Source organism: Penicillium hordei (assembly GCF_028827395.1).
Source record: "Penicillium hordei strain IBT 12815 chromosome Unknown utg000005l_segment0_segment0, whole genome shotgun sequence".
NCBI classification, from domain to species: Eukaryota; Fungi; Ascomycota; class Eurotiomycetes; order Eurotiales; family Aspergillaceae; genus Penicillium; species Penicillium hordei.
The window spans coordinates 288446-304480 of NW_026623146.1; the positions used below are offsets into that span (position 1 = coordinate 288446).

The following is a 16035-nucleotide window of genomic DNA, read 5'->3' on the forward strand; positions in this document are numbered from 1 at the left end:
CATGATTGCGTTCGACAGTAAAGATATTCGTTCACTTGGCGCAAAGCTCAACATGTACCTAAAGTGCTACCCTTGCACCCTGAGGTCTCTAAGAATAATTCATTTCAACCTACTCGTAAGGACTACCTCCACCCTATTTCAAGCCCTCAGGCGACACCGGAGACTTTGAATTTAGTATGTACCCTATTCTCTCCCATGGTTCACTAGTACTGTATACAACGGGCGTAGGAAATAACATCGCATCCCGGTACATCAACCGTTATAAATGTGGAATATCTGCCTGAATATACTGCACGGGGTGTTGTGCCCGGAAAATTATACGACTGCCAAATGGCGTGCTCTATCCAAAGTGCATGCCAAGAAACAATAGCATGTAATAAGTTGGTGGATTCACTAATAATATCCAAAGTAGGACTTGCCTCGATAACCATACAGAGCCAAACTCATCCCATTAAAAGTCAGATCAGACACGTCGAGCTAAAGCCTATTGCTTGGTCAAGTCCATACCTAGAGTCACGCCATTCTTGAAATGCGATTTCGAGGGAAATAGAAAAGTATCTTATTCCTAAATAAGGTGACTTAATATGTCGCTGCCCAGTGTCAGACTCTCGAGTTTTGATGGTGATAGTGATTGGGTGAGTGATCGGATCGGTGGTGTATTATCACATGCCTCGTCCGCTGCTTGGTGTTCGGGGACCTGCACGAACGGAAATAGAACCCCCATCGGAGTCATCATCGCTGCCTTCGTCCTCACCACCTCCCTGCATCGCAGCAATACATGACAGGTTCCACTTCAATTGTATCAGCTCCATTGAAGGTAACGCTCGGGCCGTTGGATCGTCCGTGGTGATCTTGAAAATATACCCAGACAGGATCGGTTTCAGTGTTTGCGTGTAGAAAATAATATTGTTCTTCTTGGGATCAATAACAGGTCTGTAGTATGGGTGGTTGAAGATGTGTTCTTCGGTCGGTATACATTTCGTCCGCTTTACAGGAATTGCCAACGGCCCATCTTCCAAAAAAAGGCAGTCAATGAAATGCAACATGCATTTACATTGGGCCACACGGGACAGAACACGAAATTAGTTCGATCCTGATACTTACGGGCTTGCATCTCCAGAGTGATCATGCTGTACACTCGCTCCGTGCTGATCTTGCCCCCGTCATGAGCCGGGAGTTCCTCAGCCATGATGAAGTAAAAGTAGATGGGAGTTTATCAATAAGTATGTGCAGATGATGACCGACAGAGGAAAGAAAAGAGAAGAGTGGAGGGCCTGCAGTTGAAATATTGCGGATGTTATTTTGGGGGACGCTACGACCCGTGAAGGTCAAGCGGTTGCACTTTGGGAATTTCTGATTTGGGCATCTCGATGCTTGCCCAGGGCAAGTCCTTGATATTATACATAGAAAGGCCTTTTACACGGTTAATTCTCTGTACCGCCTTTGAATATATTTAAAAAAGACCGTCTGAAAACCTTTCAAAAAGAACAAGAAAAGGCTGGTATGTTCGTACCTGATAACATTCTAGGTATCATCTGAGGCCAGGTACAATATCATCACGCCCCTACAGACGATGCGCAATTGGCCAAGTATTATTGTCCCTAGTTGTATATAGAAAGGTCACCTGCACAATAGATGAGAACAATAGGCGCGACTATGCCAATATGATCTTATCCAGTTGCACCTAACCTATAGGAGGCCGAAGTTACGAAATGGGAGGAATGATCAAACTCAAACAAAGTGGTTACCATAACTAATGATATAAGACGAAATGTCGCAGCTATAATGACTTATTATGCAATAAAACCCGTGTACCCTTAACGATAATACGCTCGGCTTGGGTTTGAAATTTTTCCTCAAGTTCGAGGTTTGTCCATGTAAAATGAGATTCACGTCTTTGCATCCCAGAACAGTTATTCTTTCAGTCTTCCCAACCTAGTCTTGGTACTTCTTTCGCAAGTAGAAACAACGTAAAAGTGGTCGCACATCGTCTTCTGTCAAAAGAAGGCCCGACAGGTCACATGTCTGCCACGTCTCCCAGACAGAAGAGGTACAGCTACTGTTCCCAGAAGAGTGAAGCCGTGGCAATAGGTGTCGATCGAGATACAACCACCAAAATTCTGGTTTAAAAGGTCAGCTGGTGAGGCTATCTTTAGATGGTGGTGGTCATGATGAAACCAAGAATGGAATGAATTAATGAATGGGGTAGATAAAAGAGGTAGGATATGGAGAGACGAGTAGAGATGTTAAAGGATGCAAGGCTCCGGTTGTGTGATCTCAAATTATATTGGTAACCCACAGATTGTCAGCAAAGGCATGTTAGTAGGCCACCAGATTATTGTTTGCATTCCAAGGTGACCTGGCGAAAGTATCTATACGGAGAGATACCTGGCTCCTTTAGGAGGTCCAATCGTGAGAACAAGTCGCGACCCTGATGTGATTTATACTGCCCGAATAAGCAATTCCTGGGCTCGGCGGGAGGTGAATGCTGGACTGTGGCTCCCAAGTGTTTTCACAGATAGGAAGAATGAACTGTCGCTCTACCTACAGCTGCCTTTCTCTTTTTTTCTAGACCCGGCATTTGATTTGAGTACTATGGCTTTTCTGAATTTTAAGGAAATTCACCGATCAAATTGTCAAGTAAAAATATATTAATTTGAGTGATCGCACGGTTGGGAAGCCCGACCTGGGACCCTACAGTAAATATGGATATCCCTTAGGCTTTTAATATTGCCTTTTAAGTAAATGACTAGTAAAATAACATCGAAGTGAAGAGAAAAAAAAGGGGGGGGGGGGGGGGGTGGCCGATAGGAACGAGATCTGGCCCACGGAAGCGAGCTAGAAGCTATTCCGAACATCCCAGACGGCTAGCTTCTGGTATCAACAAGCAACGCTAGATTCGTCGGAAAGACTGAAACCTAGCGAAGGGTGCCTGGCTGTTCAACATCATCTTGCTCTTTTCTTGCACTATGTTAGAACCGGGAAGCAGTCGATAGCTGTTGGGAGACTCACTTGTTTTGATTGCGAGTCCAAAATGTCGTCAAGTCTCCAACCGGCAAAGAGCATGGGAATCCTATGGATTCAAACAGTTGAACAATTAAAAGATAGAAGCCGAGTAAACTAGCAACAAAGAGCGAAGCTCCAGCACCCTGAAAAAAAGAATGAAAAAAAAGCCAGGTCAGAATCCGGTCAAAATAGCAATTAAATCATAAAGACATGGATTGATACTCACTTTTACACATCGATCACCAACTGTTGCATTCCCTTGGCCTAGTTCCCAATAGGCCGACGACAGAAGAAGGAAAACCAAGAGCAGGGAGAGGAAAATGAGTGTGTATACCACGTTGATGCGCGTTGCACAAATCATGAAAATCAACATGAGAACCGCCATAGTTATGAATAGAAAAGCTGATGTTGTCAGAGCCATTCATCAAATCCGAGGGGCTTTGTTTGCACTTACCATATGTATTCATGAAGCTTTCACTCGCTAGCCCGGCAGCTGTATTGGTGGTTGACGAGGAATAGGGGGCTATATAATATGAGCAAACTGATAGTTCCACTTGTATGAAATGATGTATTTCATTGGGCAAACTGACCGGCTGCATTGAAAGCGGGAATCATTGTGGCAGCGAACGCAAACCAAAAGCCGCCTTGGTAAAGTATCAGCAACATATATGAGTGATCAAGGCTTCTCTCATAAGATAGGAAAACATACCAATAGTGCCAAACACAACACAGGGAAAGGTATTTCCGATGATGAACTCAAGAATACTCGTAATGAGCAACAAAAGACCACCAAGGAAGATGATAGGTCCGCTGGTCGGTTTATTAGATGAAGCTCCCTGGCCGATTTGTTGGATGTCTCACATGAAAGCGATTCCATTTCCACTGGCTCCTCTCCAGGCCATCAGACAACATGAAAGGGGGGTTGTGGTGATAACGAAACCTCCTAGTGCTCTGGATATTGGACAATGAAGTTAGATCAAAATGCCATGCTTAAGATGATAATGTTGAAAAAACTCACAATGGTGTCGGATTTCCAACTTTCTTGGCTAGTGGTGATTGGCGAACCGTCATGGGAGTTAAATAAAGCCTTTCAAATTGTTCAGATGACAGTGTCACTGAAGTTGGCACTGTAGTGAGACCATTGTGAGTGTTCTCCCTATTTTGAAAAGTCCCCTTTGACTCGTCATTTTGACTCATGTCACTGTCCATATTGTTCTCGTTGAGATGGATATCTCTAGTACCAATGGGCAGAATAATATGCTGTAGCAGGTAATGAGAATGGAGGCTCTGAGAAACGGGACTTGTAGGTATTCAACATCCGGGGACTGTGGGACTTTTAACCCTTCCCCAGACTTTGTAGCTGGGATAAACTATGGGGTAATTGATCTTGGCTCATTCCACTATTGAAAGGGGGAAAGCAGGATCATACTCCTTTTCACCGCGTCCAATCAGACGGTTGGTGTGGGATATATTGATTTTCAGCAAGGTCGGATGGGCCCAGAGCGCGAAGTGAACCCAATAAAGGGTCGACGTAGACAGTGGATCCACTGGCGAGCTGATCTGGGGCTGACCAATGGGGAACATCGGTGTGCTGTGTCCCGTATGCACCAGGCTTCTAAGCCTGGTGATCGTTACCTTGGATGAATTGCTTTTCTTCCCGCTCGCAAGGTTACCATTGAAACTCTCGCGTCGGGGCTTCGGATCCCTAGAGACGCGAAAGTGTTTCGTATTTGACTTTCTGTTTGTGTGGGGAATGTAGATCATGGGATATTGGATGGAGTCGAAGGATCACCGTTTGCCAAGAGCCGACACGTATGGTTCGGCCCATGCGGATCCGAAATTTCATGCGGAGCCGCACGGCTAAAATTAACACTTGGAAGCTGACCAAAACATTTTCCAAGGTTGGTGATCTACCCCGCATTAGTTTCAAGAGGAAACGGAGCTAACCACTGTAAATGCCAACTAGGATGGTCATAATGCGGAGCCGCCCAAAATGGCCTCTCAAATTCGGTATGGCATTCGATGTACGTATTACTTATTATGAACACCTTGGTAACCGTATCTTTTGGGGACCTTTGGTGTTAGTGATTGTCATAGCGAACCATTCACTTCGGTATATATAAAACCTGGTGCCAAGTTTGTTGTAACGATAACCGTGATACTATCTCGCTTCCCTTGAAGATCCCACACTACGCAAATTCAAGATGGCCAGTTTGAGCATGGCATCCCGCAACGAATTTAAAATCCCGCAACCGCGCAAAAAGGCTAGAAGATCCTGCTTGTATTGTCAAAAGGCCCATAAAACATGCGGTAAGCTTGGAGATCCCGTCTTATTGTCTCGAGCAAGCATATTTCGAGAATACTGAACTGACAAGACATGGTAGGAAATGAACGCCCTTGTGGGCAGTGTGTGAAACGCAATATGGCATCGCAATGTGTCGATGGAATCCGGAAACCACCTAAATATCTCAATGAAAATACGAAGAAATCACAAAAGGCTCGCTTGTATTGTGGTGTTACTTCTCCGCAGCAACCCCAGATTCAACAAGAGGATATTCACAATGCCACAAGTTATGGGTCAGTTTAATTACCCTTTAGTGCTATCGCATCATTATGTTAATATGGAATGTAGCAACAAGATCATTGAACGAGAAGCCAACGATGAAGGACATATCAAATACTACAGAAGTGACTCATTTGAACAAGTCTTCGATGAAGTCATTGATTCAAACCTTTTCTATACCGACAGATCGAGTTTCAAATTCGGGAATCAACCTTCTGAGGGAACTATTGTTAAAGGAGATGACAATTTCGTTACTTTCTTCTCAGATGCTGAATTTGCGACGTGGTCAGAGAGATCTTCCAGCGTATCTGAAGATAGTGAGGTAGGGACGTCATATCAAGCTCCGGAGGACGGCTTGGGGGCTAGGTTGATGGAGTTGCAAAGATATGCAAGAGACGAACCATATTCCGGATTTACTATCACCAGTGGCTGGTCAAGCACATTCTTTCCACACGAAGTTGAAGAACCCCATGGTTGCTGAATATGGCAGAGAGAGATGGCTCCTAGGTGTTTAATTTGCGGTGACTTGTCTTTACCACAGTTTTCTAGCTCGCCATCTTCCTTTTTTCCCTTGTATAACTAGCAATTTTAAACTTCAGATATATAATTACACCAATATTAATTGTGAAACACCATGGTCGCTAAGGTTAGCGTTGAGCCTATTCAAAAGATTTTCAAATTTATCTGTTGTATTACCTTGGGGTCAAGCTCTAACCCCCATCTGCTCTAGTAATTTGAACCGCTTGTCGATGGTTGATTCCTCCTTGAACTATCTCCATCCCTGCATGTTTCCAGGCTCCTAAATACCCTTACGGGCGTCTGTAAGCCCGAGATCGCCCTGAATCCGGACATGAGAGCATTTCGGTGAAAACATTACATCCAATCACATTCACTACCCGTGCGGCTCCGCATGGAGGGCCGTGCGTTATCCCCGCAAACCTTCCCCGCATTAACCTTCCGAACCATCAAAGGTTGTTGCGTTCCAAATCGAGGTGCACGCCATTTCTAGGTCAAACACACTCCTTTCCAATCAATCTATTCTGTACCCACTGCGTATTCCGGGGTTTCCTAACCTTTGATGCATTCCGGTGGGCCGACCTAATTTCACTAGATGGTTCACTAGATGGCAGGAAATCTGGGAATGGGGAATGGAAGGGACAAGGCCCCACCTCGCGTTCTGTTACCCCAGACATCCCCACCCGACACATCCAGCTATAAAGATACAACTGAAACCCAGAAGACAATCATCAACTCACCAAAGAACACTTCTTTAGTCTACACACTTCCAACTCATATCAAACTTCATTTTCATCTCATCAACATGTCCATCCCCGAGACTCAATGGGCGCAGGTGGCCGAGAAGATCGGAGGGCCACTTGTCCTCAAGCAAATTCCCGTTCCTAAGCCAGGCCCTGATGAGATTCTGGTTAAGATTCGCTACTCAGGAGTTTGCCACACCGACTACCATGCGATGATGGGCCACTGGCCCATCCCAGTTAAGATGCCCCTGGTCGGTGGCCATGAAGGAGCTGGAGTGGTTGTGGCCAAGGGTAATCTCGTGAGCAGCTTTGAGATCGGTGACCACGCTGGAATTAAGTGGCTCAATGGCTCGTGCTCTGAGTGTGAATTCTGCAGACAATCCGATACCCCTCTGTGCGCTCATGCGCAACTTTCGGGCTACACTGTTGATGGTACTTTCCAGCAATATACCGTCGGAAAGGCCACCCATGCTTCTAAGATTCCTAAAGGTGTTCCTCTGGATGCAGCGGCTCCAGTACTCTGCGCCGGTATCACTGTTTACAAAGGATTGAAGGAATCCGGCGTTCGTCCTGGCCAGACAGTTGCTATTGTTGGAGCAGGCGGTGGTCTTGGATCACTCGCACAGCAGTACGCAAAGGCCATGGGCCTTAGAGTAATTGCTATTGATGGAGGTGACGAGAAGAGAGAGATGTGTGAGCAGCTTGGCACTGAGGTATGATCAAGGAATCCTCCATACCCACATATTCCTCTACATCAAACGTTGTACTAACAACAACAAAACAGACCTATGTCGATTTCACCAAGACCAAAGATCTTGTTGCCGACGTGAAAGCAGCAACCCCCGGTGGTCTTGGTGCTCATGCCGTGATCTTATTGGCTGTCTCAGAGAAGCCTTTCCAACAAGCCTCAGAATACGTTCGCTCCCGAGGAACAATTGTTGCGATTGGATTACCCCCCGGTGCATTCCTCAAGGCCCCTGTGATTAATACCGTCGTTCGTATGATCACTATCAAGGGAAGCTACGTTGGAAATCAACAGGATGGCGTTGAAGCTCTCGACTTCTTCGCTCGAGGCTTGATCAAAGCCCCATTCAAGCTGGCCCCTCTAAAGGACCTTCCTAAGATCTTTGAGCTCATGGGTATGTCATACTCTCCCACTTATAAATTAGGCTCAAACTAACTTGAAATAGAACAAGGCAAGATCGCTGGCCGCTATGTGCTTGAGTTACCAGAGTAAATGATGGTTGGGGATTGATGACTCGTGCTACAGGCACGGATTTCGCACTAGGAGTATGTTGTATATAGGTGTGGAGACTTGCGTGCGAATTTTTGTGATATATAAATTGAAATATCGAAATTGACTCACTTTCAACGATTGATACACAAGAAACCTTCTGCACCGTATCTTCTTGCTCTGCCATTCCAAATAAGACACACGTCGACTTTGAGTTTTTACAGCTATTCTTGCGTTTCCCTAGTCTCCACACACCCTCGGGAACTAGAAGCTTATCATCGAGCTAGTTACCGCAGTCTGACGCCCCAGCCATGGACCCAGCACTTGGGGTCCAACGGGACTATGTTGTACCTACCTATTGTTAGATTAAGGAATATCAACCAGAGACGGGATGCGATTCACTGTGGACGGGGCCGCTAAGTTGGAAATAAGTAGTTACAGTTTACTAAAATCAAATGTTGAACAAATGTTGAACTTTTAAGTGTTTAGGTATGTGGGAAAACTTGACCGCAAATTGTTATAGCCAAATAGCGATACGAAATGAGAATTGGATAGGATGCCATAGGACGTCTCACTTCCTCTGTAACTAGTTCCCCACATTCAGTCCCGTCGCAGGACACTTCCAAAATACGGGGTTGATTGATACCCGCTTTTAGTTCCTGGCCAGTGTTATTGGTCCGGACGAAGGGAAGTGTAAATTAGAGGGAAAGCTGGGGTGCGGGAGCGGAGCCGCACATCCACCCAGCGAGAAACATCGGGCCGGCGTTTATCGATCGCAATGCAACCCCCCTCCCGCCAAACCCCGCCTCCCCCGCGCGCTGTGCGGCACCGAGAATTCTCGTCATCCAGGCACTTCTCACCTTCTCAGTAGCCATATAAGAGTGCCTAGTGATATCTCCCATTCTAACATCCTCACATATCTGACATTCTGTTAAAACACCTCTTATCTGACTTTTTTTCTTCAACCATGTCACTTTCTCAAACCGTCGAGACTCCTGTGCTCACATATGAGCAGCCTTTGGGACTGTAAGTTGGCCCAAACAACAGCAATGCCCACTGCGTCTCTTCAATGATCTAACATAACCCATCAGGTTCATCAACAACGAGTTTGTCAAGGGTGTGGACGGCAAAACCTTCGAGACAATCAACCCCCATAACGAGAAACCTATTGTAGCCGTCCACGAAGGCACAGCAGATGATGTCAACGTTGCTGTGAAGGCTGCTCGCGCTGCACTGAACGGAGAATGGAAACAAATCACTCCGTCGGAGCGTGGTCGTCTCCTGACTCGTCTCGCAGACTTCTTAGAACGCGACATCGAAACGTTGGCCGCTATTGAGGCGCTTGACAATGGTAAGGGAGTGACAATGGCTAAAGGCGATGTTACTGCCTCTGCCGGGTGTCTGCGCTACTATGGTGGCTGGGCCGACAAGATTTACGGTCAAACGATCGACACTGATACTAATAGCTTGACATATACGCGCCACGAACCGGTGGGCGTATGTGGTCAAATTATTCCCTGGAACTTCCCACTCTTGATGTTCGCTTGGAAGATCGGCCCTGCTCTGGCGACGGGAAATACAATTGTTATGAAAACGGCCGAACAAACACCCCTGTCCGGCCTCTATGTGGCTAAGCTTATCAAAGAAGCCGGATTCCCTCCCGGAGTGGTCAACGTTATCTCAGGATTTGGAAGAACTGCTGGTGCGGCGATTGCCTCTCACATGGATATCGACAAGGTCGCTTTCACTGGATCGACTCTGGTTGGACGTCAGATCATGAAATCTGCGGCTGACAGCAACTTGAAGAAAGTGACCCTCGAACTGGGTGGCAAATCGCCGAACATCATTCTTCCTGACGCAAACCTGGAGGAAGCGATCGAATGGGTCAATCTCGGCATCTTCTTCAACCATGGGCAGTGTTGCTGTGCAGGCTCTCGCATTCTTGTTCACGAAGCTATCTATGAGAAGTTCCTCGAGCTTTTCAAGAAGCGCACAGAGCAAAACAAGGTCGGAGACCCATTCCATTCTGAGACCTTCCAGGGACCACAGGTATCCCAGCTCCAATATGACCGAATTATGGGTTATATTCAGGATGGAAAAGGTGCAGGTGCCACAGTAGTCACTGGTGGCGATCGCCATGGCAGCGAAGGATACTACATTCAACCCACTATCTTTGCCGATGTCACTGAGAACATGACCATTGTGAAAGAAGAGATCTTTGGACCCGTATGCACGGTACAGAAGGTCCAGAGTGAGGAGGAGGCCATTCAGGTCGCTAATGACACAAACTACGGTAAGTACTACCCGATTACCCACATTTAATCTGGTTCCCACGGTCTGACGATTGATAAAAAATAGGCTTGGCCGCAGCTGTTCACACCACGAATATCAACACTGCCATCAGAGTGTCCAACGCCGTCAAAGCCGGGTGAGTCAATTAAACTGAAGAGCGGTTCCCTGGGACGCATGAATTTGCTGACATATCCCTTCCAACAGAACCGTGTGGGTTAACAACTATAACACCCTTCACTACCAGATGCCGTTCGGTGGCTTCAAAGAATCGGGAATAGGCCGAGAGCTTGGATCATACGCCCTAGAGAACTACACAGAGGTGAAGACAGTCCGAATCCACCTTTCCAAGTCATGAGCGTCAGATCACCGGAAGGATTTTAACTGCTGTTTTACGTTTCCAATTTGTAAATACCATGGAAAATCAACTCTACAAACTTACAAAATGCGTAAATTTCAATTTGTGGGCGATTTTGCCTGTGGTAAAACTCGAAGTCAACGTCGACAGCGACTCGACCAATAAGCGAAACATATACTAATCAATTGGTTGGAGAGCTTGTTCATTAGATCAGGATAAGGAGAAATTAAATCGGTCGTCTATGGGGGAATTCTACTAGTACCCCTTAATGTCGATCAATAACACTTGTCTGCCCAGCATATGCAATTGGGCGATCATATCGAAGATTGATCTGCGGTGAGATTGTAGGGTAATTCTGCAGCGGACGAGCCCGTAACCACATGCAGAGTGTTTGTTGGGGATTTCATACGATTGGCTCGGTCTCGGCAAGATAATTCTCCGGTCCGCTTTCAGGACTCCGGTCGCTCCATCCCAAGAATGCGCCAAGTTCTGACCTGTCGTGTAACATTAGCCGTTAATATCTATACTCTCTGGTCCTTTATCGTTCACTGCAATTATTTCATAATATGGAACACCTAACAGTACCTGTCCCAGGCTAATATCACAATAAGCACGATTAGCTGAGGTAGAGTCGAATTATAGTTCCACTGGACCGAAGTTGAATCGTGTCGACCCGTGGACGGATGATGCGCTAGCTTCCCCACCTTTCCCCCACCCAAATCACTCCGCACTCCGTAAGCCTCACGTGGTCCCCGGGGAAATATGGAATATGTAGCCTAAAGACTCTTTTCGTACTTTTCTACATATTGGAGTGACACAACTTTCTTTTTTTTGGCAGGTATAACTGACCACCAGTGGTACATGCAATAGCTTAGCATGGAAGATTCTCGCCGACGTCAGCTTCATAGCTGTGATCCTTGTCGTAAAGGCAAAAGAGGCTGCGACGCACCTGTTCGTTAATATGTTCCCGCGTTATCAACGCCCAATACTGACTTCGATACTTAGAAAGAACGACAACAGAGCACATTTAGTTCTTGCTCCAACTGCATACGATGGAAAAAGGAGTGCACATTCAATTGGGTCTCTTCAAAACGTGTGGACTCGACAGGGAGTCGAAAACGAATCAAGACCAACACCACAAGCGCAACGATTATACGATCTGACGATGAAGCTCTTGATGAGATACTGCGCTCTGTGCAAACGCATCCTGCCAATCTCGGAGGATTGCTTAGCCCCCCCGAAACCTCGGATTACCCCTCGTCCTCGTCCTCTTCGCACCCGGAAAATCACTTTCTCGAGTCATTCCAAGCCAATGATAGGAGTAGTGGCCAGCCTCAATTATCTCCTTGGACGATGGACATCCCATATGATTTGCAACTTAGTAGCTCAAATCCACTTGCATCTCCGGACTCTTCCGTGGAATCCGACACCCAGTGTGAGGTTTTGAATTTGGCACCAAGTTTTGTCGAGAGCACCTACGACTTGTCACCGCAACATGAATACGCACCCAGCTCTCATCTCATACCAACGTCTCCAGTGTGGAAAATGAGTCGAGACAAACAACCACGAGAGTCTGCGTCTGACCGCAGTTCGAACCCAGAGTTACAATGGAACTTCTGCATCGCTTCGGAAAATACAGCCAAGCAAAGCGCTCGTGCGACAATGTCACGCAACCTGGTCCGTATATACCACGACAGCATGGAGAATGCTTTGTCATGTTGGTTGACAGAGCACAACTGCCCTTACAGTGACTCAATTAGCCAGGTGGTTCCTCATCGAGAGATGAAAGCATGGGGACCGAGTTGGTCAAACAGAATGTGTATTCGGGTGTGTCGGTTGGATCGTGTGTCATCCTCAATACGCGGCAGAGCCTTAAGTGCAGAGGAAGATGCGAAGGCAGCTCGAGCACTTCATCTAGCCATTATGTCGTTCGCATCGCAGTGGACTCAACATGCACAGAAGGGCACCGGTGCGACAGTTCCCGCGGCAATCGACCATGATGAGAGATTAATCCGAGAGAAAGTGTGGAACGAAGCACGCCAGGCTTTGGAGCATTCGAGCCACATTCCCTCTTTTCGTATTGCCTTCGCAAACATTATTTTCTCTTTAACGCAAAGTCCACTGGACAAAGGACAGGATGCAAGTTTGGGCGAGCTTTTGGACAATGACCGAGCGCCAATATTTCTAGAGACGGCTAACCGCCAAATTTTCACCTTTCGACGCAAGTTCACAAGACTGCAGCGAGAGGCTGCTCCCAAAGTGAGAGATCTTGGAAGGGCTTCGATGGACTCGACAACGGCAAGCGTTCTGGAAATGCCACAAATTTCAGAGTCTCCGCAACTCGATCCACTTCTGACTAGCCAAGAACACCGGACAACGCTAGATCTGATGTTTTGGTTGGGCGTTATGTTTGATACCCTAAGTTCTGCAATGTATCAGCGCCCATTGGTGGTATCGGATGAGGATAGTCAAATTATATCAGCCTCGCCGTCAATAGCTAAGCCCGAAGATCAAATTGACCTTGATCACTGGGATATTACAGCAAGCAAGACACGTGGGAAATTGGACGTGTGGGGTGATTTATTCCTTCGTTCAGCGATAGAACGTCAGGGATCGAGCCACGGCCAGCCGAGGTGGCCATGCTCCTACGAAGAAGCTGCATCTGTACTTTCGGAGGCGACTCCTGTCAAAGTGCTGCTGTATCGTCGAGTGACACAGCTCCAAACCCTGGTTTACCGAGGCGCAAGTCCCGATCATATTGAAAAGGTCATCCAAAAAACGCTGTCGGTCTGCCAACACTGGGATTCCACATACCAGAATTTCATGGTCGATTGCGTCAACAACCATGAACTGCTTCCTTCTCGCATACAGTCGTGGTACGTCATCCTCGACGGCCACTGGCACCTAGCTGTTATGCTTTTGGCAGACGTGCTAGAGAGCATCGACAAATGCAGGCTCGGCTCTGATGTTTCACGTGAGGCTCGGCAAGCTACAGACTTGTTTGCAACGCTTCGAACAAATAATGCCTTGGCAGTCGGCGGACTTGCCCGAGCTTCAATACAAGGGCAGGACTCATTCATGAACCGTCATTTCCATGATTCCCTCAGTGAAGTGGCCTTCCTAGTTGAACCATGGACGGCTGTGTTGGTTCATTGCTTTGCCAAGGCGGGATATATCTTGCTGGAAAGTTTAGATATTTCGGGAGATCAAAATGTGTATACTGAGTGCTTACGGCAGAATTGCGAGTTCTTGATCCGTGCGCTTCAATACCTGGGAAGAAAGTCCGACATGGCCTTTTTGGCGGCTCGAAATTTGTTAAGGTCTTTGGAGTCAAAACTTGCCTTGCCGTCCTGAGAGGATCCATTGAGTACCGGCCACTTCTATGTCGAATACGGGGTATTTTACCCAGAAGATCACGAGACTGCCAATTGCCGATCCAGCCTGCCCTACGGGTTCGGCAAACGCACTTTCCCACAGGGTAACATATGCGCATCCTCCTGGCTGGCTGAGATTCAGCTTAAGTTTATTCGAGATCCCCCGCTGTTGGGTATGTTCATTGTCACATAGACTTATCAGAACAAGTGTCTACTGCGAATGGACCCCATCATCCGATCTTCCAACTTTGGAGGAGCGGGTCCTGTCTAACCGGAACTACCCGATTCCAATACCACCCAGGCGTCCCCATAGACACATTGGACACACCCGCACCTGTTATTTTCAATGTATTGTAATATTTTGGTAATTTTCATCTCACTAGTGAGTGATAGATTCAATTGAATGTTGGGCCAAGGAGTGCATTATACTCTACTATGTGTAACACATACTGCACGTCTTACGTGGAAGGTTCCAGGCAAATTCAAAGTACTGCCAATGAAGTCTGACAAATACTCTAAGGTCCAGTCCACCCTGTCCGCTTTAGCCAGTCTTCAAAGCTACTGGCACTAAGACCAAGATCTTCCCAAGAAGGATCCTCTGTCGGATCAAGGGCCCCATAACAAATCTTGTCATCAGGCATGATTGAGGCCCATTCCATCATTTGCCGGATGTCTTCTTTAAAACCGGGCCCGACTGCTTCCGATGCCAAATCAGCCCACTCATCCAAAGTTATCGGCGAATAAATGGCCTGATGACCAGTGACGCGTGTAAAAATAGTTGCAAAATCTTGCATACGCAGCTTGGGTGCTTCCACAACATAGTTTTTACCCTTCGTTTTCGAAACTCCGAGGGCAAAAACCCCTAGAGTGCTGTCAACTTTCCGTCACTAGTTTGCCAAGCTATATCAATGCCATTACTTGGGCTACAAAGTCGATGGCGAGGGTGATGGAAAAGCGGTGGGGTTTAGAGAAAAGAGTGACCTACTTGCTGCAAAAACACCCATGTCATGTACCGGGTCTAGCCACTGCACGCACTTGTCCCCGGGAATCGGCGGACAAAAACGGACGACCCCATTTTCACGACGACAGTACTGGGGCCGGTTTAGGTTTGTAAGGAAGAATCCTGTCAGGTAATTCACATAAACATTAGTTGCATGTTAAAAAGTGCTTTGTTTTGGGATAGACCAACCCGGAAGAAGACAAGTGACGGCAGCTAAGTCTCGCTTGGCCCATTGTTCAATTATATATTTATTATCCATGTGGAAGAGTTTCTCGAAGCGACCGTCTGTCACTTGCTTCATATTTGGCAAGCTGCTAAAAACGAAGTGTTGTATCTGGCAGAGCTTCGCAGCAGATATGATATTCAAACCAGCTTGAAGTTCATGCTTCATGTCCTCATCCGTGTCAATTCTCTTGGGGAAGTGTTCGCTAGTAACTGCAAACACGCCGTATGCCCCCGAAAAAGCATTCTTAAGGCCCTCAGGGTCATAAACATCGCCTGTGATGAGACTGAGACGCCCATCGGGGGTTTGATAGTCTTCCAGCAATTGTCTAGCAGCAGGAGATTTGAGGTCTCGTGTAACAGCACGGACGAGACATGTTTCCAACCCAGGCTCGCGAAGAAGACATTCGACCACACCCCTGCCCTGATGACCTGTAGACCCTAGGACGACAATCGTTCGAGGCTGCTCTTCTGACTGCATACCGAATATCGACAGTTAGAGGATCAAGGGAGTACTTGATGAGGTGACTAGAATTTTAATTTAAAAAATGTGAGAACCCCTATACTCGACCTTATATAGCTTATATAGAACCTCCTTTTCGATTGGTTACAAATGTAACAAGAATGTCTCCGAAGAGCAAAGAGAGCCTAGCCAGTCACGCCGTGCGTCGGCTGAATTATTGAGCCGAGGCCTAGTAATTGGTGACTTCCCTTACATAATCTACAGGGT

The 16035-nt window shown here is 46.9% G+C and overlaps 6 protein-coding genes across 6 annotated transcripts; 3 read left to right on the plus strand and 3 right to left on the minus strand.

Moving 5' to 3' along the window:
• Positions 1-662: 662 nt before the first annotated feature.
• Positions 663-1189, minus strand: N7537_009080 (uncharacterized protein; the record flags this gene model as incomplete). Its single annotated transcript, XM_056900134.1, has 2 exons — positions 663-1012; positions 1105-1189. 2 exons carry the CDS (start codon positions 1187-1189, stop codon positions 663-665), a joined length of 435 nt encoding a protein of 144 aa, XP_056748802.1.
• Positions 1190-3008: 1819 nt separating this feature from the next.
• N7537_009081 (uncharacterized protein) lies at positions 3009-4215 on the minus strand (the record flags this gene model as incomplete). Its single annotated transcript, XM_056900135.1, has 7 exons — positions 3009-3149; positions 3233-3408; positions 3461-3529; positions 3597-3650; positions 3716-3816; positions 3868-3957; positions 4025-4215. 7 exons carry the CDS (start codon positions 4213-4215, stop codon positions 3009-3011), a joined length of 822 nt encoding a protein of 273 aa, XP_056748803.1.
• Positions 4216-6890: 2675 nt separating this feature from the next.
• Positions 6891-8065, plus strand: N7537_009082 (zinc-dependent alcohol dehydrogenase; the record flags this gene model as incomplete). Its single annotated transcript, XM_056900136.1, has 3 exons — positions 6891-7541; positions 7613-7967; positions 8019-8065. 3 exons carry the CDS (start codon positions 6891-6893, stop codon positions 8063-8065), a joined length of 1053 nt encoding a protein of 350 aa, XP_056748804.1.
• A 964-nt stretch (positions 8066-9029) lies between these two features.
• N7537_009083 (aldehyde dehydrogenase family protein) lies at positions 9030-10709 on the plus strand (the record flags this gene model as incomplete). Its single annotated transcript, XM_056900137.1, has 4 exons — positions 9030-9088; positions 9154-10355; positions 10421-10490; positions 10559-10709. The coding sequence occupies 4 exons, from the start codon at positions 9030-9032 to the stop codon at positions 10707-10709; spliced, it is 1482 nt and encodes a 493-aa protein (XP_056748805.1).
• An 876-nt stretch (positions 10710-11585) lies between these two features.
• N7537_009084 (Zn(II)2Cys6 transcription factor domain-containing protein) lies at positions 11586-14063 on the plus strand (the record flags this gene model as incomplete). Its single annotated transcript, XM_056900138.1, has 2 exons — positions 11586-11660; positions 11715-14063. The coding sequence occupies 2 exons, from the start codon at positions 11586-11588 to the stop codon at positions 14061-14063; spliced, it is 2424 nt and encodes an 807-aa protein (XP_056748806.1).
• Positions 14064-14598: 535 nt separating this feature from the next.
• N7537_009085 (uncharacterized protein) lies at positions 14599-15786 on the minus strand (the record flags this gene model as incomplete). Its single annotated transcript, XM_056900139.1, has 3 exons — positions 14599-14945; positions 15069-15206; positions 15273-15786. 3 exons carry the CDS (start codon positions 15784-15786, stop codon positions 14599-14601), a joined length of 999 nt encoding a protein of 332 aa, XP_056748807.1.
• Between the last annotated feature and the right edge of the window lie 249 nt (positions 15787-16035).